Source organism: Bufo bufo, chromosome 8 (assembly GCF_905171765.1).
Source record: "Bufo bufo chromosome 8, aBufBuf1.1, whole genome shotgun sequence".
NCBI lineage: Eukaryota > Metazoa > Chordata > Amphibia > Anura > Bufonidae > Bufo > Bufo bufo.
Genome location: NC_053396.1, coordinates 62,392,913 through 62,416,463, shown reverse-complemented (window position 1 = coordinate 62,416,463; position 23,551 = coordinate 62,392,913). Strand labels below are relative to the sequence as shown.

General features: G+C 40.9%; 1 protein-coding gene across 4 annotated transcripts in view; it reads left to right on the top strand.

The window, feature by feature from the left end:
* LOC120977987 (H(+)/Cl(-) exchange transporter 5) overlaps nucleotides 1-23,221 on the top strand; it is a 216,644-nt gene extending 193,423 nt beyond the window's left edge. For all 4 annotated transcript variants that reach the window (XM_040406194.1, XM_040406193.1, XM_040406195.1 and 1 more), the window contains exons 10-13: nucleotides 16,153-16,339; nucleotides 17,016-17,414; nucleotides 17,897-18,113; nucleotides 22,370-23,221. In XM_040406194.1, coding sequence (XP_040262128.1) covers nucleotides 16,153-16,339; nucleotides 17,016-17,414; nucleotides 17,897-18,113; nucleotides 22,370-22,460 — 894 coding nt within the window. In that variant the 3' untranslated portion in view covers nucleotides 22,461-23,221. The remainder of the gene's footprint in view (nucleotides 1-16,152; nucleotides 16,340-17,015; nucleotides 17,415-17,896; nucleotides 18,114-22,369) is intronic.
* Nucleotides 23,222-23,551: the final 330 nt, after the last annotated feature.

Genomic DNA, 23,551 nt, shown 5'->3' with positions numbered 1-23,551 from the left:
GCAGGGCTCTAGCAGTGCTCCTCCTGTTCCTCCTTGCACAAAGGCGGAGGTAGCGGTCCTGCTGCTGGGTTGTTGCCCTCCTACGGCCTCCTCCACGTCTCCTGATGTACTGGTCTGTCTCCTGGTAGCGCCTCCATGCTCTGGACACTACGCTGACAGACACAGCAAACCTTCTTGCCACAGCTCGCATTGATGTGCCATCCTGGATAAGCTGCACTACCTGAGCCACTTGTGTGGGTTGTAGACTCCGTCTCATGCTACCACTAGAGTGAAAGCACCGGCAGCATTCAAAAGTGACCAAAACATCAGCCAGGAAGCATAGAAACTGAGAAATGGTCTGTGGTCACCACCTGCAGAACCATTCCTTTATTGGGGGTGTCTTGCTAATTGCCTATAATTTCCACCTGTTGTCTATCCCATTTGCACAACAGCATGTGAAATTGATTGTCACTCCGTGTTGCTTCCTAAGTGGACAGTTTGATTTCACAGAAGTGTGATTGACTTGGAGTTACATTGTGTTGTTTAAGTGTTCCCTTAATTTTTTTGAGCAGTGTAGATATAAGCTATATGATGGACAATTATTTCCTTTTTTCCCCCGGGGGGGTATTAACAGTATAATGGGGACTTGTTGAGGGGGCCAGGGCTGTAATAACAATCCCCAGACGCGGGAGGGGAAAGTGTAAACTGACCCAAGTAAGGGAAGGAGCCAGACACATACCCTGCTGCTGGTGCTGCTGCTGGAGAAAATCTATCACCTCGGCTCTGGTAAGTATCGCACATGAGCGATCGCTTACCATCACCGAGGCTGTGTGAGGAGAGAGGGGCGGGCACCAGAGGCTCTGACGTCTCGTTTACAGAGCCGGGCCACTCCCTCAAGCAGGGAGAAGCTTGTAAACGAGACGTCGGTGCCTGAGCAGGGTTGATGACGTCGGGGGTCACATGACCCAAATGTGAACTGGCTAAACAGAGCAAAATAGCTAATGTAAGTGATTTACAAAATAGTTTAATATAATACTATAAGAGTTATTAGCATAATTGTATTTAACTCGGATAACCCCTTTAATAACACTTGTAAAATGGAGTCAAGAAAATTCTTTTTTATTTATAAAAAAGTTATTAATTTACATTCCCATATGTATACTCAATGTTTGGATCATTTTGGGAATGCCATTTTATTTTTTGGGGACGTTACAAGGCTTAGAAGTTTAGAAGCAAATCTTGAAATTTTTCTGAAAATTTCCAAAAACTTTTTAAGGAACAGTTCAGGTCTGAAGTTACTTTGTGAGGCTTACATAATAGAAACCACCCAAAAATGACCCCATTTTAGAAACTACACCCCTCAAGGTATTAAAAACTGATTTTAAAAACGTTGTTAACCCTTTAGGTGTTCCACAAAAATTTATGGAAAATGGAGATGAAATTTCAGAATTTAACTTTTTTGGCAGATTTTCCATTTTAATAATTTTTTCCCGCTAACAAATCAAGGATTAACAGCCAAACTAAACTCAATATTTATTGCCCTGATTCTGTAGTTTACAGAAACATCCCATATGTGGTCTTAAACTGCTGTATGGGCACACGGCAGCGCGCAAAAAGAAAGGAACACCATATGGTTTTTGGAGTGCAGATTTCACTGGGATAATTTTAACTTGCCATGTCACATTTGAAGACCCCCTGATGCACCCCGAGAGTGGAAACTCCAAAAAAGGGGTTAGGTCATGTGATATTTTTATAGAGGTTTTTACGGACGCGGCGATACTTAATATGTCTACTTTTTTTTATTTACACTAATATCATTTTTGAAACCAAAAAAAAATCGTGTTTTAGTGTCTTAACCGCTTCCGGACCGCCTAACGCAGATTTGCGTTCCGGAGGCGGCAGCCCTGCGCAGAGTCACGCATATATGCGTCATCTCGCGCGAGCCGAGATTTCCTGTGAACGCGCGCACACAGGCGCGCGCGCGCGCTCACAGGAACGGAAGGTAATAGAGTGGATCTCCACCCTGCCGGCGGCGATCGTTCGCTGGCAGGCTGGAGATGTGATTTTTTTAACCCCTAACAGGTATATTAGACGCTGTTTTGATAACAGCGTCTAATATACCTGCTACCTGGTCCTCTGGTGGTCCCCTTTGTTTGGATCGACCACCAGAGGACACAGGTAGCTCAGTAATATGTTGCACCAAGCACCACTACACTACACCCCCCCCCCCCTGTCACTTATTAACCCCTTATTCACCCTTGATCACCCCTGATCACCCCATATAGACTCCCTGATCACCCCCCTGTCATTGATCACCCCCCTGTAAGGCTGCATTCAGATGTCCGTATGATTTTTACGGATCCACTGATACATGGATCGGATCCGCAAAACACGTACGGACATCTGAATGGAGCCTTACAGGGGAGTGATCAATGACGGAGGTGATCACCCCATATAGACTACCTGATCACCCCCCTGTCATTGATCACCCCCCTGTAAGGCTGCATTCAGATGTCCGTATGATTTTTACGGATCCACTGATTACATGGATCGGATCCGCAAAACACATACGGACATATGAATGGAGCCTTACAGGGGGGTGATCACCCCATATAGACTCCCTGATCACCCCCCTGTCATTGATCACCCCCCTGTCAGGCTGCATTCAGATATCCGTATGATTTTTACGGATCCACTGATGCATGGATCGGATCCGCAAAACACATACGGACATCTGAATGGAGCCTTACAGGGGGGTGATCACCCCATATAGACTCCCTGATCACCCCCCTGTCATTGATCACCCCCCTGTCAGGCTGCATTCAGATGTCCGTATGATTTTTACGGATCCACTGATGCATGGATCGGATCCGCAAAACACATACGGACATCTGAATGGAGCCATATAGGGGGGTGATCAATGACAGGGGGGTGATCACCCCATATAGACTCCCTGATCATCCCCCTGTCATTGATCACCCCCCTGTCATTGATCACCCCCCTGGCCCAAGTTAGCGGAAATTATTATTTTTTTTCTTACAAACTCTCATATTCCACTAACTTGTATCAAAAAAAAATCGCAAATGAACTCACCATACCCCTCACGGAATCCAAATGCGTAAATTTTTTTATGCATTTATATTCCAGACGACTTCTCACGCTTTAGGGCCCCTAGAATGCCAGGGCAGTATAAATACCCCACATGTGACCCAATTTCGGAAAGAAGAAACCCCAAGGTATTCCGTGAGGGGCATATTGAGTCCATGAAAGATTGAAATTTTTGTCCCAAGTTAGCGGAAAGGGAGACTTTGTGAGAAAAAATAAAAAAATATCAATTTCCGCTAACTTGTGCCAAAAAAATAAAAATTCTATGAACTCGCCATGCCCCTCATTGAATACCTTGGGGTGTCTTCTTTCCAAAATGGGGTCACATGTGGGGTATTCATACTGCCCTGGCATTCTAGGGGCCCTAAAGCGTGAGAAGAAGTCTGGGATCCAAATGTCTAAAAATGCCCTCATAAAATGAATGTGGGCCCCTTTGCGCATCTAGGCTGCAAAAAAGTGTCACACATGTGGTATCGCCGTACTCAGGAGAAGTTGGGCAATGTGTTTTGGGGTGTCATTTTACATATACCCATGCTGGGTGAGAGAAATATCTTGGTCAAATGCCAACTTTGTATAAAAAATGGGAAATGTTGTCTTTTGCCGAGATATTTCTCTCACCCAGTATGAGTATATGTAAAAAGACACCCCAAAACACATTGCCCAACTTCTCCTGAATACGGCGATACCACATGTGTGACACTTTTTTGCATCCTAGGTGGGCAAAGGGGCCCACATTCCAAAGAGCACCTTTAGGATTTCACATTGTAGAACCTCAGGAAACATGACAGGTGCTCAGAAAGTCAGAGCTGCTTCAAAAAGCGGAAATTCACATTTTTTTTTTATCAAAGACATGTAGAACAATAAATTTTGAGAAAAATTTATATATGGATGTCGTTTTTTTTTTGCAAAATTTTACAACTGAAAGTGAAAAATGACATTTTTTTTGCAAAAAAATCGTTAAATTTCGATTAATAACAAAAAAAGTAAAAATGTCAGCAGCAATGAAATACCACCAAATGAAAGCTCAATTAGTGAGAAGAAAAGGAGGTAAAATTCATTTTGGTGGTAAGTTGCATGATCGAGCAATAAACGGTGAAAGTAGGTAGGTCAGAAGTGTAAAAAGTGGCCTGGTCTTTCAGGGTGTTTAAGCTATGAGGGCTGAGGTGGTTAATAGTCGGAGAGCCATAATTTTTTTAATTTTTTGGGCGATTTTTCCTATGTATTTTTTACAAGATGAGGTGACTGTTAGATTGGTACTATTTTGGGGGGCAAACGCCTTTTTGATCGCTTAGTTATGCACTTTTAGTGATGTAAGGTGACAAAAATGGCTTCCTTTTTTGTATTTAAAACACAATTTTTTACTTTTTATTTTTTACTTTATTTCTGTCCCGCTCTGGGGTACTTTTGGGGGTCTGATCCCCTCTGCAATGCATTACAATACATCTCTATTTTAATGCATTGCCTGTTAGTGTATGACACTAAGTCATACACTAACAGGTTGCTAGGAGACTGGATCTCTTCGGTTCCCGTAGAAGGCAAGTCCCGATGCCGTGCAAGGCATTGGGCAGCCTCTGCACCGCATCGATGCGCTCACTCAACCACAAACTACTTCTATGTCTCGGTCAGCACGGTTGGCAGCATAGAAGGGGTTAATCTGCTGCGATCGCCAATACGGGGGAGGGTCACAGGACCCTCCTCGGCATTGTCGCAGGGTGCCTGCTGAATGATTTTACCAGCCACCCCGTTGCAATCAGCGCCCGCCGCTCGGCGGTGATCGGAAATACACAGGGCGTCCTGTGTCCTAAAGAGGTTAAAGCTCACCTACAGCAGTGAATGAAAATGGCTGGGTTGTTATGGAAACCTGGAGTAAAACTGTGTATGTGGGGGCTAACATCCTGCGAGCTTCTATTGGCTGATAAGGGTCATGTGACCAAGCTTCTATTGGCTAATGCATTTATTGGGAATATCTCAGGAACCTAGAGAGCCGAGACCTGGTCTAAAATCTTCCCGGACCCCTGATGTACCTGTGTGACAAATTTGGTGATTGTAAAAGCGACGGTGTGGATTCCTTTAGCCGACATACATACATACACACACACACTCTCAGTTTTATATATTAGATAGTACGGGTGTTTTCAGTCACGTGGATGCCCATGATGTTTATATTTTTTATGTTTTTTTTTTTTATTGTGATTTATATTGTGAAAGGGGTGATTTAAACTTTGATATATTTTTGTTTATTTAAATTTTATTTTTATTTTTTTAAACTTTTTTTCATGGTTTAAAGCTTGTATTTGAGTCTACAAAACTTTTAGGCCTCTTTCACACGAACGATACGGATTAGGTCCAGGTGCGTTCAGTAACACACACCATTTTGGAAGCAAGTTCAGTCAGTTTTGTCTGCGATTGCGTTCAGCTGTTCAGTTTTTATCTGCACGAGTGCAATGCGTTTTTCACGCACGTGATAAAAAAACTGAAGGTTTACAAACAACATCTCTTAGCAACCATCACCTGCTTGCGGATGCAATGTGTTTTTCACTGAAGCCCCATTCACTTCTATGGGGCCAGGGCTGCGTGAAAAACGCAGAATATAGAACATGCTGCATTTGTCACACAACATAGAAATGATGCGTGAAAAAAAAATAAACTCATGTACACAGAGGGGATATGGATTAATTAGCTGACTAGAGTGTGATATTTTGAGCCTAGAATATTGAACTTTTTCACAAAATTCTAATTTTAAGCTGCATTAATGCAATTCCTTTTAATTTGCATTACTGAAATAAATGGATTTTTGCACGATATTCAAATTTTTTGGAGTTTCACTTGTAGGTTGTGTAGCTAAAGGCAGGTTTACACGGTCCGATGGAACAGCCAATTGTCAGGAAGGAAGTGCTCCTTCCTTACAGTCTGCTGCTCGCTCAGTGAAGGGGACTGCTGTATTTACGTGCAGTGATCTCCTTCACAGTATGAGGATGAGGGATTGCTATAGCACCTTATAATAACAGCTTTCATTAATGTCCTCTGTCCCTTTACACTGCTCCCTTTACCCCTTCAGGACCCTGCCATTTTTCACCTTTAAAGGCTTTCTGTCCTCACAAAATTTGTTTTGTAGCTGGCTGACATTAGCGATGTGCTAATGTCAGCAGTACATAACTATGTAACTTTTATCTGCCTACATGCCGCCGTTCGCCCAGAAAACTTACTTTTAAAATATTCAAATGAGCCTCTAGGTGCTATTGGGGCGTTACTGTAGCACCTAGAGGCTCCGTCTCCTCACCGTTCGTCACGCCCATTTTGCTTTGATGGTCATCTCTGCTCTGTGCTTTGAAAGTAAAATCCTGCGCCGTCCCATTTAGTGTTAGGCACAGTGAGTGAAGGACCCTCGTTTGGTGCCGGCTTCCTCACTGCGCCTGCTTTGAATACGTCACAGAGCTTCCCGGAAGTGAAGATAGCTGGCAGCAGGCGAGCGTCCTTTACTCCCTTGCGCCTGCGCCGAAAACTAAACGGGACGGCGCAAAATGGGCATGCCGAACGGTGAGGAGACGCAGCCTCTAGGTGCTGCAGTAATGCCCCAATAGCATCTAGAGGCTCATTTGCATATTTAAAAAGTTAGTTTTCTGAGCGAACGGCGGCATGTAGGCAGTTAAAAGTTACACAGTTATGTACTCAGCTACATAACACATTTTGTGATGACAGAAACCCTTTAACCCCTTCACGACTGCAATCCGTCTATATACGTGCTAACTACACATGCCCCGTGCAGCTAGCACGTGTATAGACGTCAGGCAGTTCTTTAATCCAAGCGCTGCAAAGCAAACTTCTGCCCCTGCTCTGTTGCTTTCACGGACAGAATACAGTGCAGTAATGCCAGCAAGGGACCAATCACAGTGGTCCCTTGCTGGCAATCGATCCGATTGGTTTGTCTGTGCAGACTAACCAATCGGATCGCGGCAGTGTTAAAATGCCGTTTTCAGGCTCTGATCTGCAGATCAGAGCCTGAAATCGGGTAATGTGTTCTGAAGCCCCCCCGATCTGTGCGCCTCCAACCCCCCACCACCACCGTGAGCCCTGCCTCTGCCCCTGATGCGGTCCCCGCCCCCATGTATCGTGCCCCTGATGCGGTCCGCCCCCTCCCCAGTACATTCATCCCCCATCTGTGCCCCCTTAATGCTGGCCGTATTCCCCCCCCCTTTTTTCCAGCGCTGCCCCCGATGCGGTCCCCCTGCTGTGTTTGATGGGGGTGGCTCCATTCCTGAGTCACCGCCAACAGCAGCGAGTGTCAGCTCTATGCTGACACTCTGCTGTAACCCCTTAGATGCAGCGGCATCCATGGGGTTAATAGAGGGAGGGGGCTCCCTCTCTCAACCATCGGGGCTGCCGCGCTGCGATTGCTTTGCAAAGGCGTCCGGTGTTGCCACCTACAGGAAATCTGGTAGTATTATACTTTGCAATGCAAGAGCATTGCAAAGTATAGAACAGCCATCAGCCCCACTGGATCTTCAAGATCCAAGAGGGACTTGATAAAAAAAAAAAATGAAAATAATAAAAGTAAAAATCAATAAATAAATAAAAATGTAAATGAAAAAAATGAATTGCCTTTTCCTATAAAAAAAATAAAAATAAAAAAAATACACATATTAGATATCACCGCGTCCGTAACGACCGTCTCTATAAATATATCACATGATCGACCCCGTCCAATAAACACCATAACCAAATAAAAAATAAAAACTGTGTAAAAAAAAAGCGCCATTTTTGTCACATTACATCACAAAAAAGTGCAACACCAAGCAGTCGAAAAGGCGTATACACCCCAAAATAGTACCAATCAAACCGTTACCTCATGCCGCAAAAAATTGGCCCCTATTTAAGACAATCGCCCGAAAAATTTAAAAGCTATGGCTCCTAGACTACAGAGACACTAAAACATAATTTTTTTTCGTTTTAGAAATGCTATTATTGTGTAAAACTTTAATAAGAAAAAGTATACCTATTGGGTATTGCAACGTTCGTAACGATTTACTCTATAAAACTGTCACATGACCTAACCCCTCAGATGAACGCTGTAAAAATAAATAAATAAAAACTGTTCCAAAATTTTTGGGTCACCTTGCCCCATAAAGTGTAATAATGAATGATTTTTTGATCATTCATTATTACACTTTATGGGGCAAGGTGACCAAAAAATCATATGTACCCAAAAATGGTACCAATAAAAACCTCAACTCTTTCTGCAAAAAATGAGCCCCTGCATAAGACGATCGCCAGAAAAATAAAAAACATATGGCGTTCAGAAATTGGACACACAAATACATAATTTCTTTTTCAAAAATGCTTTATTATGTAAAACTGAAACAAACAAACATAGAAAGTAGACATATTTGATATCACTGCGTCCGTAACAACCTGCTCTATAAAAATAGCACATGATCTACCATGTTGGATGAAACTTGTTTAAAAAATTAAAAATAACAAAACAGTGCCAAAACAGCCTTTTTTTTTTTTGTTACCTTGCCTCACAAAAAACGTAATATAGAGCAATTAAAAATCATATGTACCCCAAAATAGTACCAATACAACTGGCACCTTATCCCCTAGTTTCCAAAATAGGGTCACTTTATGGGGCTTTCTACTGTAAGGGTGCATCAGGGGGGCTTTAAATAGGACATGGCATCTAAAACCAGTCCAGCAAAATCTGCCTTCCAAAAACCATATGGCTCTCCTTTCCATTTGCAACCTGCGGTGTGCCCTTACAGCAGTTAACAACCACATGTGGGGTGTTTCTGTAAACCGCAGAATCGGGGTAATAAATATTGAGTTTTGTTTGGCTATTAACACTCAATGTGTTAAAGAAAATTTTTTAAGGGCTCTTTCACACCTGCGTTATTGTCTTCCGGCATAGAGTTCCGTCGTCGGGGCTCTATGCCGGAAGAATCCTGATCAGGATTATCCTAATGCATTCTGAATGGAGAGAAATCCGTTCAGGATGCATCAGGATGTCTTCAGTTCCGGAACGGAACGTTTTTTGGCCGGAGAAAATACCGCAGCATGCTGCGCTTTTTGCTCCGGCCAAAAATCCGGAACACTTGCCGCAAGGCCGGATCCGGAATTAATGCCCATTGAAAGGCATTGATCCGGATCCGGCCTTAAGCTAAACGTCGTTTCGGCGCATTGCCGCATCCGACATTTAGCTTTTTCAGAGTGGTTACCATGGCTGCCGGGACGCTAAAGTCCTGGCAGCCATGGTAAAGTGTAGTGGGGAGCGGGGAGCAGTGTACTTACCGTCCGTGCGGCTCCCCGGGCGCTCCAGAGTGACGTCAGGGCGCCCCAAGCGCATGGATCATGTGATCACATGGATCACGTCATCCATGCGCATGGGGCGCTCTGACGTCATTCTGGAGCGCCCGGGGAGCTGCACGGACGGTAAGTATACCGCTCCCCCGCTCCCCACTACTACTATGGCAACCAGGACTTTAATAGCGTCCTGGGTGCCATAGTAACACTGAACGCATTTGGAAGACGGTTCCGTCTTCAAATGCTTTCAGTACACTTGCGTTTTTCCGGATCCGGAGTGTAATTCCGGCAAGTGGAGTACACGCCGGATCCGGACAACGCAAGTGTGAAAGAGGCCTTATAAAATGGAAAATCTGCCAAAAAAGTGAAATTTTGAAATTTCATCTCCATTTTCCTTTAATTCTTGTGGAACACCTAAAGGGTTAACAAAGTTAGTAAAATCAGTTTTGAGTAACTTGAGTGTAGTTTCTACAATTGGGTCATTTATGTGGGGGGAGGGGGGTATCCACTATGTAAGCCCCATAAAGTGACTTCAGACCTGAAATGGTCCTTAAAAAGTGGGTTTTGTTAATTTTCTTAAAAATTTTAAGAATTGCTTCTAAACTTCTAAGCCTTGTAACGTCCTAAAAAAATAAAATTACATTTACAAAATTATGCCAACATAAAGTATACATATGGGGAATGTTAACTAATAAATATTTAATGAGGTATCACTTTCTGTTTTAGAAGCAGAGAAATTGAAATTTTGAAAATTGCTAATTTTTTTTAAATTTGGGTAAATTTGGGATTTTTTCATAAATAAAAGTGAAATATATTGACTCAAATTCATGACTGTCATGAAGTGCAATGTGTCACGAGAACTCAAACTCAGAATGGCTTGGATAAATAAGTGTTCCAAAGCTATTACCACATAAAGTGACGCATGTCAGATTTGTAAGTTTTGACCTGGACACTGGGGCATCAATGACCTTTGGTCATGAAAGGGTTAAGGACCAGGCCATTTTTTGCAAACCTGACATGTCACTTTGTGGTGATAACTTTAAAACGCTATTACTTATCCAGGCCATTCTGAGATTGTTTTCTCGTCACATATTGTTCTTCATGACAGAGGTAAAATTGAGTAAAAAATTATTTATTTTCTATTTATAAAAAAAATGCCAAATTTACAAAAAAAAATCTGAAAAATTATCAAATTTCCTAATTTTCATTTCTCTACTTTTATAATAGATAGTAATACCTCCAAAAATAGTTATTGCTTTACATTCCCCATATGTCTACTTCATGTTTGGATCATTTTGTGAATGCCATTTTATTTTTGGGGACATTAGAAGGCTTAGTTTAGAAGCAAATCTTGACATTTTTCAGAAAATTTCCAAAACTCAGTTCAGGTCTGAAGTGACTTTGTGAAGCTTACATAATAGAAACCACCCAAAAATGACACCATTTTTGAAACTATACTCTTCAAGGTACACAAAACTGATTTTACAAACTTTGTTAACCCTTTAGGTGTTCCACAAGAATTGATGGAAAATAGAGAACATTTCAAAATGTAACTTTTTTGGCAGATTTTCCATTTTTATAAATTTTTTCCAGTTACAAAGCAAGGGTTAACAGGCAATCAAAACTCATTATTTATGGCCCCGATTCTGTAGTTTACAGAAACACCCCATATGTGGTCGTAAACTGCTGTTTGGGCACACGGCATTGCGCAGAAGGAAAGGAATGCCAATACGTTTTTTTGCGAGGCAGATTTTGCTGGACTGTTTTTTTGACCCCATGTCCCATTTGAAGCCCCCCCTGATTCACCCCTAGCGTAGAAACTCCAAAAAAGTGACCCCATTTTGGAAACTACAGGATGAGGTGGCAGTTTTGTTGGTACTATTTTAGGGTACATATGATTTTTGGTTGCTCTATATTACACTTTTTGTGAGGCAAAGTAACAAAAATTTGATGTTTTGGCGCAGTTTTTATTTTTTATTATTTACAACGTTCATCTGACAGGTTAGATCATGTGGTATTTTTATAGAGCAGGTTGTTACGGACCCGACAATACCAAATAGGACTACTTTTTTGGGTTTGTTTCAGTTTTACGTAATAAAGCATTTTTGAAAAAAAATGATTTTTTTAGTGTCTCCACATTCTGAAAGCCGTTTTTTTTTTCTTATTTTTTTGGTTGACTGTCTTGTTTATGAGCAAATTTTTTATTTATTTTTTCGGGATGAGATGACGGTTTGATTGGTACTATTTGGGTGTATATGAATTATTGATCGCTTGCTATTACACTTTGTGATGTAAAGTAACATAAAATGGCTTTTTTGACACCGTATTTATTTTAATTTTATTTTTTTACGGTGTTCATCTGAGGCGTTAGGTTATGTGATATTTTTATAGAGCAGGTTCTTACGGACGCTGAGATACCGAATGTCTTTTTTTTATTTTTTTTATTTATGTAAGTTTTACACAATGATATCATTTTTTCCATATTCTGGGAGCCATAGTTTTTTCAGTTTTTGGGCGATTGTCTTAGGTAGGGTATCATTTTTGCAGGATGAGATGACTGTTCGGCACTATTTTGGGGTGCATATGATTTTTTGATCTCTTGCTATTACACTTTTTGTGATGTAAGGTGACAAAAAAGGCTTTTTTTTATACCGTTTTTATTTACTTACCGGTAATTTTTTACGGTGTTCATCTGAGGGTTTAGGTCATGTGCTTTTTTATAGAGCAGGTTGTTGCCCATGCGGCGATACCTAATATGTATACTTTTTTAAAAAAATATATTTAGGTTTTACACAATAACAGCATTTTGAAACAAAAAAAATCATGTTTTAGCTCCATAGTCTGAGAGCCATAGATTTTTTATTTTTTGGGTGATTGTCTTAGGGTATCACTTTTTTGCGGGATGAGGTAACGATTAGATTGGCACTATTTTGGGGGGCATACGCCTTTTTGATCGATTGGTGTTGCACTTTAAGTGATGTAAGGTGACAAAAAAATGTTTTTTTAGCACCGTTTTTATTTTATTTTTTTGACGGTGTTCATTTGAGGGGTTAGGTCATGTGATATTTTTATAGAGCTGGTCAATACGGACACGGTGATACCTAATTTGTCTACTTTTTTTTTTTTTAAAGTTTAACTTTATTTTGGGAAAAGGATGCTTCATGAAAGTTAAAAAAAAAAATTTGTAAACCTTTTTTTTTGCAAACCTTTTTTTTGCACTTTATTTTTTGTCCCACTCTGGGGTCTGTTCCCCTTGTTCCCCTTTACAATGCATCACAATACTTCTGTATTGTGATGCATTGGCTGTACATACACTTACAGCCTGTTTGCCTGTGAGACCAGCCAAATTATTATAATTAGTTCCCTATATGTGTTGGATTGTTTTATTATACAATATGTATAGTTTCACATGAATGGGGTGATAATTGTAATGTTTTCTGTTGGTGTGGGCATTTCTTTTCTTTTATGTATTTTAATTTTTTTTTCTTGAACTACTTTTTTTTATATAAACGGAAAATGCAAATGTGATCGCACACTACATCCAGCACTCTGCCCTCCATGCTGGATGAGACATTGGTTTATATTTTGGCCAAAGCATAGTAAGCCACTCACCGCGTCAAGGCTGTCTCATGAGTGGTCCCTAACTCTTGTTCCTACCTGTTCATGGGCCATGACAGCCACATAAAATCCAGGGAATGCAGGTCAGCATGCAAGCCAAGTACACTTTGCTTGTAACCCCGTCCGGTGCCATTACAGCTTTCATCGGATCCAGGGATGCAAGTACCAACATGCATGCTGAACCCACCATATACTTCTCCTGGAGCCAGATGGCTAATGGTAGGTTCTATACAAGCAGACTCAGTTTTATACTGACTTTAAAACCAGCCTCAAGGACAGATTAACTGGTCAGGTGTGCAATGACTCCAAGGAGATCGCCACGCCTCCAATATATACTACAAAGAAAAAAATAAGGGGTTGGGTCAGCACAACCTGCCTGTAGGTGCAGATCACTATGGCGAAATACATATATAAACATATATATGACCTGCATTCCCTGGATTTTATGTGGCTGTTATGGCCCATGAACAGGTAGGAACAAGAGTTAGGGACCACTCATGAGACGACCTTGACGCGGTGAGTGGCTTACTATGCTTTGGCCAAAATATAAACCAATGTCTCATCCAGCATGGAGGGCAGAGTGCTGGATGTAGTGTGCGATCACATTTGCATTTTCCGTTTATATATGTATTTCGCCATAGTGATCTGCACCTACAGGCAGGTTGTGCTGACCCAACCCCTTATTTTTTACTTTTTTTTATATATTTCCTCTACTAAAAGACCTTTGGGGGGACACTGACTTTATTTTGCACATTTTCCTTTTTGTTTATTTTGTATTTTTTATTTTTTTATTAACATATTATCACTTTATTTAGTTTTAAAATATATTTTTGCCACATATGACAGTGAACAATTTTATTTTGCACTTTCCTTTTTATAGTTTTCTTTTATTTATAATGTATTTATTTAATAAAACTTTTTGCTAAAATTTTATTTTTTTATTTGTGTGTGTGTGTATATATATATATATTTATATTTGCAGCACTGTATGTCCCCCAAGAGGTCTTTAAAAGACCTCTGGGGGACACAGAGTTTTTTTTCTTTTTCTTTTTTCCCTTTTTTTTTTTTCTTTTACTTTAATATATATATTTGCCACATAATTTGTCCCCAAAAGATCCATAAAAGACTTTTTTTTTTTTTTTTGCATCAATTCCAAAGGAGCCCCAGTTACAGGGAAAACCAACCTCTGCGACGCTTTGTACAAGGCAGAGCATTTACAGCACGCCACTCACTTGTGTGTGGAGAAGGCAGAAGCGCTGATACACTGCTTCTGCTTTCTCCTCGGCTCCCCCGCTGTCTCTGACAGCTGGGGACCCGTCCTGCTCCTGGTACAGTGCAGGAGCTGTAATCCTGCAATTGTACGGCGCTCTGGGCAAAAACTCAGCTGATCGCTAGATCACCCCTGCTCTAGATGAATTAGCAAAGGCTGTGTCAATCCTGGGCTTCGTACTATATGAAACATGAAAAAACTTTTTGTCTTCATGTAGGAAACCCCAAACATCTAAGATGATTAGTTTTTGGCTTATTTTGAGATGTACCTGTTTTTATGCCTATCGCCTTGTCCAGTTCCCTGGCTTGGTCCAACCTCTCCTCCGTTAAGCAAATCAAATCACCTGCGGACAAGATGGGGCACTTCTAGCAGGTTTCTATGAACTTAAATAAATGGACCACTACCTGTGAGGAGTAGGGAAGGGGGGCGGAGAGAACAGAAAGAAACAAAAAAAACTCCCAGCTGCCCCACTACCGTTCCCAACAAACTCCTTTGTCCATGAGACCCCACTTTGAATTCAACAAAGAATAATTGTAAAAATATAAGTCACTGGCTCCTCCATAAAGGGGAAGGTGTCTTCTGCATACAGGGCTATGCACTCCTCATGATGTCTTTATTTGAAATCAGTAATAGCTGTGGATATTCTGCCCTGAATTGCAAAGGGCTCTATAGCTAATGCAAAAAGTACAGGTGACCTATGAAAGTATTTATATCATGTGACTTGACAGTTTGAACAGTTTTTTCAAAGAATGAGTTAAAATAGCAGCGTCCGTATGTAGAAAGCTAATACTTATCCACACAACAGTGAAGCTTGGACTAACTTGTGTTTCAAGGGGCTTCTCTTCAGGATATGTCATCAATATGAGATTGTTTAGGGTTTGACTTGTGGCACCCTGCTGATTTTCTGTTTGTGGAAACTGTAGTGAGCACCACTGCGTCCATTGGATAGTAATTGTGTTTGGTATTGCAGCTCAGCCACATTCTGCTAAATGCTATTGAGCTGCGACTAGGCCTGTGATAGCTAACCTCCGGCACTCCAGCTGTGGTACAACTATGACTACCAAGATGAACACTTGCTTGGCTGTTCTCAGAACTCCATAGAAATCATTGGAGCATGCTGGGATTCGTAGTTTCACCACAGCTGAAGTGCCGGAGGTCAGCCATCACTGGCTAGGCCATTCGACCTAAGAACATGACATCACATGGCCTTTGAAGAGACCGAAGTGCCAACAGAGCACCACTACCTCTTCATACAGCAGTTCGGAGGGGTTGCCAAGAAACCAACCCCCACCACTCATATACTGAAGACCTATTCCGAGGGTAGACCGTTAATATCAAAATCCTGCAGATTAATAAATCAAGTGACTACTGTGTAAAAATGTACCTTTTGATATGTACTGTATTATTATTATTTTTTTTTTTTTTGTAGTTGATCAATGTTTAGGAAAAAAAAATACGATACTGTGATCTTTATAGAACCATATGGCAGGGAACACTGTTGTGCATGGGTACGCAGTATCTTAAAACAATCATGAACTAATATACACACTGCATGAAAATACATTGGTATGGAAAAAGATTTCAGAATAGCTCCACAGAATATTCCATCACATTTTCTATTCTTGCTGCACATGTACACAATAGGGAGTCAATCTATGCAGATTGTGAATATTGTATGAGTTTTTTTCCCACTGTAAAATATGGAAAACTCTAAAGGAAGTGAATGTTTGATTTTTATGGTCCAGAAGCAAACATGCAGCTGTATAGTGTGACTTGTGCAGATATAATACAGTTTCTGAACAGTCTGTGGACAAAGTTTATTCCTTCATTATCCATGAATTGCTCATTAAACTTACGGCTTGTACTGTTTTATGTGCATATAGGTGCCTTCTGGACTTTTTATACCAAGCATGGCTGTTGGTGCAATAATGGGAAGGCTAATGGGAGTGTGTATGGAACAACTGGCCTTCTATCACCATGATTGGCCTATCTTCAAGGGATGGTGTAGCCAAGGGGCAGACTGCATTACTCCAGGCCTTTATGCTATGGTAGGAGCAGCTGCTTGTCTAGGTAAGTATACATTTTGCTGACCACTGTATTAGATCAGTAGTCTGCAACCTATGGCCTTTGACACCAGCGGTACCTCTGTGTGGTACTGGGCTGTACAGGAGATATTGCCAAAATCCGACTTCCCATCCCCCCCGGAAATCATTGTGCTGCATGTTAAAGTGCCGTTTCCAAAACAACACTCTCTGCAGCTTTTGGTTGAAGCACATAACATACAGAATTTCTCCGTTTGCACTCCCCTACATTTTCTTAATAGCTCTTTTTCAACTACTTTGATGGACATTATGGTCTAAATGCAGCTAAAATGGAACAGAGTAGCTGTATTATGTGCAGAGTGCATGGAGGGGGTGTCCAGAGCAGGAAGTCTGTGATGTCATTTTGGCAGCTTCCCAGTAGCATGATGAGGTAGCATTGAAGCTCTTTGGGAGGGACCTAGAGTGTACTTGACACCTCGCCCTGAGCTTCACTTTATAGTGTAGAGGGTTTCGTTTTCCAACCATAATATTTATCATTCCGCCAGTGGATATGGTTCAGGTTGAAGGATTGGCCTTTATATATTTAACTGACACATGTTCTCCCCCCTCCCAAGTTATTTAGAATCAGCATAACTTTCACACGAATATACATGTTTTTGCTTATATAAAGCTTTATGTTTCATCTGTGACTTTTATATTTCCAGGTGGAGCTACTCGCATGACAGTCTCACTTGTAGTCATCATGTTTGAATTGACTGGTGGATTGGAGTACATTGTGCCTTTAATGGCCGCGGCCATGACTAGCAAGTGGGTGGCAGATGCTTTAGGAAGGGAAAGTATCTACGATGCCCATATCCGCTTGAATGGTTACCCCTTTCTGGAGGCCAAAGAGGAGTTCAGCCATAAAACTCTTGCAATGGATGTAATGCGACCACGACGTAATGACCCAACGCTAACCGTCATCACTCAAGATAGTATGACAGTGGGTGACATTGAGGCGACAATTACTGAAACTACATACAGTGGGTTCCCTGTTGTAGTTTCTCGAGAATCTCAGAGGCTTGTGGGTTTTGTGTTGAGGCGAGATTTAATCATTTCAATTGGTAAGAAAATAATTGAAATCTAGAAAATTTCCAAAGTTGTTATTAGAATCTCACAGTTCAGTTAGTTACTTCCTGCATAATTCCAAACGTTTCTCTATGCATTAAAATGACTGCTCAATCCAAGGACTAGGCTTTCTGGAAAATACATGAATTCTTTTTCTGCAGTCTATCACTACATATTGTCCATAGTGCTGGAGCATTGGTGGATATATACACTTTTGCTATATGCTTTTTCTTTACTATGTATAGAAAATGTTTTGGACTAATGAGTACTCTGTACAAAATGCTAAGCACGATATGAAGGTGATATGAACTCACTAGTGGTCCTTATTATATACAGGAACAATATATGTACTGTACCTTCAGCATGCAGCAGCAGGAATGTGCACATCAGAATAGTTAACCTTTTTGTTCATACCTTTCAGTTTATCTAATGATTTTTTTTATTTTTTTTGTATTTTCTACTGGGTTTCTTCCTTCAGAGAGTGCCAGGAAGAAACAAGATGGCATAGTGAGCTCATCCAGGATTTACTTTACAGAGCACACTCCACCGCAGCTGCCTACAGCTCCGCCTAGCTTAAAGCTCCACAGTATTATGGACCTCAGTCCTTTTACAATCACGGACCAGACACCAATGGAGATTGTGGTTGACATTTTCCGCAAGCTTGGATTACGCCAGTGCCTAGTAACACACAATGGGTGAGATATATTTTATGTGACATTCAGTTCTTTCGCAGTATGGAGTAGTATATGAAGGGATTATCCCACAAAAAGTATATCCAATTATGGGGGTCCAACCGTATGGACCCCAAGTGATCTCAAGATTGAGGTTCTAGTGTCTCCTTTCTGAATGGAGCAGTAGTGCACATGTCAATCTATTGCTCCATTCACTTCTTGACACTGACAGAGCACTCTGTACTTAAAGGGATTGTCTGCCTTTTTCTTACTGATGATCTATCCTTTGGATCGGTCATCAGCATCTGATCGGATCGCTGTCACAAAATGTGCTCAAAGTGAAGGTTGTATTCTGTGGTAAATCTTGAATGCAAGGTGAGAGTAACATGCTGGGAGTACCTGATCGGTGTCCTCCTAGCAATCCCCTATGTGCAGATCACTCCTAATAGAGATCTTTAGCCATATGATCACTATCTGCATACAGTGGAATGTTGGAATAGCACAAATCATGTTATCCCGGTTTCCCCCAGACAAAAAAAAATAGTAGTAGTGAAGAAATAATAGAATGTTTTATCACAGGCTGTTTATTTTTTCCCCGAACACTACCTCCAACTCACCAGAGTCATCAGGAACCGCTTTTTGTGACCAGGATGAAATTTATGTGGATGCATATAATGCCTTCATAACACAGAATATTTGTTAGTTTAAATCCACACAAATTAACTGTCATTAGGTTTCGTCTTTATAGCCCCTCCACTATTTGCTCCTAGGCATGCTGTAATTATTTTTGTACTTTTGTACACTGGTGCTTTATGCCTGAAGGCATTAGGCACACTAGAAAATACTGCAGACCTTTGTTCTTTGGTCCTAAAAAAAAAAAAATCTAATGTACAGTGCATATGTTATTTTCTAAGAAATAAGTGCAGGAGTGGGTTTTAGGAATGTGTCTTTTGACAACAGCAACATTTTGAATGCAGCTCTGGTGTATAACACAGTTTTGTAACTTATGAGTACATGATGGCCAAATCAGTATACCAGCCTCAACATTGAAATTACAACAAGTTGTGGCATTATGGAAATCACAGGATCAGTAGGTATGTAACTTAGATGTAAATGATCAAATAGAAACAAGAAATATTCAAAACATCTCAATTTAAGAAATACACGCACTTACACATGCTGGCATGCTACCAATGAGGTTATTAATGCTTATCTAAAGAATGTTCTGGCACTCAATTCTTCAAGATCCGCTGCTGGTAGCTCCCTTTTCAATTGCCAACCAGTGTGTTCGAGGGGAGACAAGTCCGGAGATGCTGAAGGCCATGGTATTACATTTAGGCCAGGCAGGCTGCTCACAGTACAACATACAACATGTAGCCTGGCATTGTCCTGTTGACACTGGGACACTTTAGAGAAATAGAAGTACGATTGGTTCCACAACCAAATCAACGTAATGCTGAGCTGTTAAAGTACCTGAAATGAAGACATGAGGGGTCAGACTACTGTGCATTATGCCACCCACACCATAATTCCAGGAGTAGAACCAGTGTGACGTTCCCATTTGAAGGCCTCTTAATGGCAATGCCCATGTGGTCTCCAATTCACGGCTATCATTGCGTCCAAGACAGAAGCTGGAATTTCTTGTCCGGGATCTGATGGACTCCCATATGAATTTTATCGTAAATATAAGGAGGTGGTCTTTCCCCATCTTCTGATGGTACTTATTGAGGCAATAGAGCAGGCATCCTTAAATGGGGCCCTCCAGCTGTTGTAAAACTACAACTCCCACAATGCCCTGCTGTAGGCTGATACCTGTAGGCTGTTCGGGCATGCTGGGAGTTGTAGTTTTGCAACAGCTGGAGGGCCGCAGTTTGAGGATGCCTGCAATAGAGGATGGTAGTCTTCCGGAATCAATGACAGAGGCTGTAGTAGTATTAATATTGAAAAATGGTCCCCTAGATATGTGCTCATATAGGCCGATTTCTTTATTAAATACTGATGTGAAGTTTCTCTCAAGGATTCTTTCTACTAGGTTGTCTAGGGTTATTTGCTCGATTTATACATCCTGATCAAGATAGGTTTATTCCTAATAAGGGTACCCATTATAACTTGCACCGCCTTTTTACCAATGTTCAGTCCTCCGGGGGGGGTTTCTCGCTCCATCCTGTCTTTGGATACCTCTAAGGCCTTTAACAGGGTGTAGTGGAGATTCCTGAGATTCCTCTGGAAGGTCTTAGAGAGGATGGGGTTTGGAACTAAGTTTATAAATATGGTTAAGCTTTTGTATACATCTCCTAGGGCGAGGCTGAATATTAATAGGGTGCTTACAGGGTGTATCTTTTTGGGGAGGGGTACTCGTCAGGTATGTCCATTATCTCCATTATTATTTGATATTTGTATTCAGCCCCTTGCTGTTAGTCAGGAAAGACCCTATGATTGAAGACTTTGGGACACTGGGAACAGAAGATAGTATTTCCTAATATGCTGATGAGGTTATATTTTATATACAACATACTGATTCCACACTTCTGAGGGTCATTAGAGTTGTTAATTTCTTTAGTGTGGTTTGGTGTCTTGATATTAATTGGTCTAAAACGATTCTTATGCCCCTGGATAAATTACAATCCTTTACTGACGAGTTAATTAGTAATCGGACAATTTCCGACTTATTTGATTGAATACTTGAGTATCACTATCTCTGCTAAGATTCAAGACTTCCTACAGTCAAATTTGTTCCCATTGATAACCAAATTGAGATCTAAAATAAAGATATGGCTCCAACTTCTGTTATCTATAGCCGATAGAATATCTTTGGTGAAGATGGTGATATTGTCCCAATTATTGTATATCCTCAGGAATTCCCCAGTGTGGATTGAAGATAAGTTTTTTTAAGTAGATTGAGAGAATTATCAGTGATCTATTCTGGGGGAGGAAGCGAGTTAGGCTTAAATTAGAGCATTTTTATAAGCCGATGGAACAGGGAGGATTAAATCTACCCCATTTCAAAGGCTATTTTATAGCATCACAGCTATTGTACCATGAATAGGAGAAAAGTCCACTATGTAGAACTTTGGTGAAGAGATTATTTTGCTTAAGATAATGTTTTTGGCAAGACTCTTGATTGCACTGGCTTGCTTTTCATCTAATGCTCCAAGTATGGATAAATGGCTAAATCTCGTTAATAAGATTAAAAGTTATGAAAATATTTTATATTAGGCTAGTTCCACACTAGCAGCACCGACCTCCGGCGGGTGAACAGCCTGTTGGATCAGTCCTGCCGCTAGTGCACGCGTGCCCCCGGACTACCGCTCCGGCCTCATTGACTATATTGGGGTCCGGGCGGAGTTCAGACGGCAGCGCACGCCATCTTACTTTTAATCCGGCGGCCTCTCTGCATGTGCTGCCGCCGGAACTCCGCCCCGCCCCCTTTATAGTCAATGGGGCCGGAGCGGTAATCCGGGGGCACGCGTGCACTAGCGGCAGGACGGATCCGACAGGCTGTTCGCCCGCTGTAACAGCCTGCCGGAGGTCCGTGCCGCTAGTGTGAAAGTCCCAAAACAAAGAAATGCTGGGGATAAATGGTTTAAGATATGGGGCGAATGGAAATCTTAATGAGTCATGCCTCAACCTTCTCAATATTCCCGTTCCGCTTTGTTGTCAGCGGGGATGGGAGACGCATCACAAAAGGGAGGGAGGAGGGATTTGGGGGAGTAAGATTTAAGAAATAAGAAAATGGAAAGGATTATATTGATGCTCTATTTTGTATGGAAATATTATTCCTTAATAAAAAAAGACATAAGCAGGACTTATCGTTGAAGAGTATATACCTCCGTTGCTGTGCACTATTATCCAACCTGTACTTGGACATCTGGTTTTTAGCCCAGTGTCATGCAAAATTCTTCTGATGGTCTTTGAACACACTTGTTTTCCGCCCTAGCCTTGGGATGTGACATCAACTTTCAATTGCAGTACAGAATGGATCACTGTGCACCATTCTTCTGATTAGTTATTCCAGTTTGTCATTGTTCTCCCAACCACTGGGACACTCAGCATTGAACAGTGCTGAAATCCTTTCCTAGGTTTGTAACAATTTGGAGTGGTTTTTGGTGTTGCAGTTCCAATGTTGAAGAATGCATTTAGAAATCACTTCAGTATTTTTATGTAGAATATATACACCAAATTATAAAATGTTCAAAATAAGCTGCATATTTATGGGACTGAATATATTTGGAGAATAGTATTTGTCACATTCTAATGTGTCTTCCTCTGTTTCCTTCCAGGAGATTATTGGGCATTATAACAAAGAAGGATGTTCTCAAACACATAGCACAGATGGCCAATCAAGATCCAGACTCTATACTGTTTAACTGAACCTGAGTTCTTATAGTTCTGGATCCTAGGAAGCCTGTACTTTATGGTGTATTTTACACCTTTCGACTGTGAAGAGAGTTGTCTTGCTTCAAATGTTGGAGCTACAGGCACTTTTTTGGATGTTCCTTTTAAAATGACAGCAAATTGCCTTCTGTGCAGGTCTCTGTGGATGCTGTCACCTGCCCTTGTCTGCATTAAGAGCTACAGCTCTTTGGTGTACTTGCTATTTAATTGATGCCTCTGGCTCAAACTAAGGAGAAGTTAAGGAGAGAAACTGAAATGTTTAAAGGAGAACTTGAGCAGGCAATGCACCTTCTAGTGGATATTTAGTCATCTTTATATGTAAAGGTCAATTAATATCACTGTATGCAACAATGAAGGAAGACTTCATACAAGTATTCTGTGCCAAGAAATATGTGACAATGACACCACTCACTCAGCCTTATTCTATTGTCATACCTGCAGGTATATTAATGTCTATGTATAATACGTAATTATTTCTACATGCACTATATACACTTCTGCCTCTTGTGTCATTATTATTGAAACATATTACTTTCCTTTGCAGCTTCATTAGGTGTCGCTGTGTATTTTCTAGCTGATTCCAATCTAACTTGAATTTTCTAATCTAGAATGACAATATATTATGAACAGAACAGGAGAAAAAGAAATAAATTAAGATATTTTTTCCTGTTTTCCACTTGATAAACTGGCAATCTCCATCAGCCAATACTGTCAATAAATACATCCTGTGTAAAACATAAAAATATTACCTTGTAATCTCTTATTACTTACCTTTTTAAGGTCATTATAGGGATCATTTTGGGCCATTAGACCCATGATCAGGTGAGACTTGTGGCTGTAGTACACAAACGCACTCATGTGAAGCTGGCCTTATTTTTAAGTGTTTCACCAGAATTCTGCTGACATAAATTACAGGGCAAAGGCTTACTACAGAGAAAAAGAATACTATCTATAACTGGTCCATCCTAGTAATGCCTACAGTTGGTTCGCGTGATAGTTATGCAGGTTTATCGTTATAATGTTTATTCTTAACATTTTTATATATTTTTTTTTTATATGCAGCAATT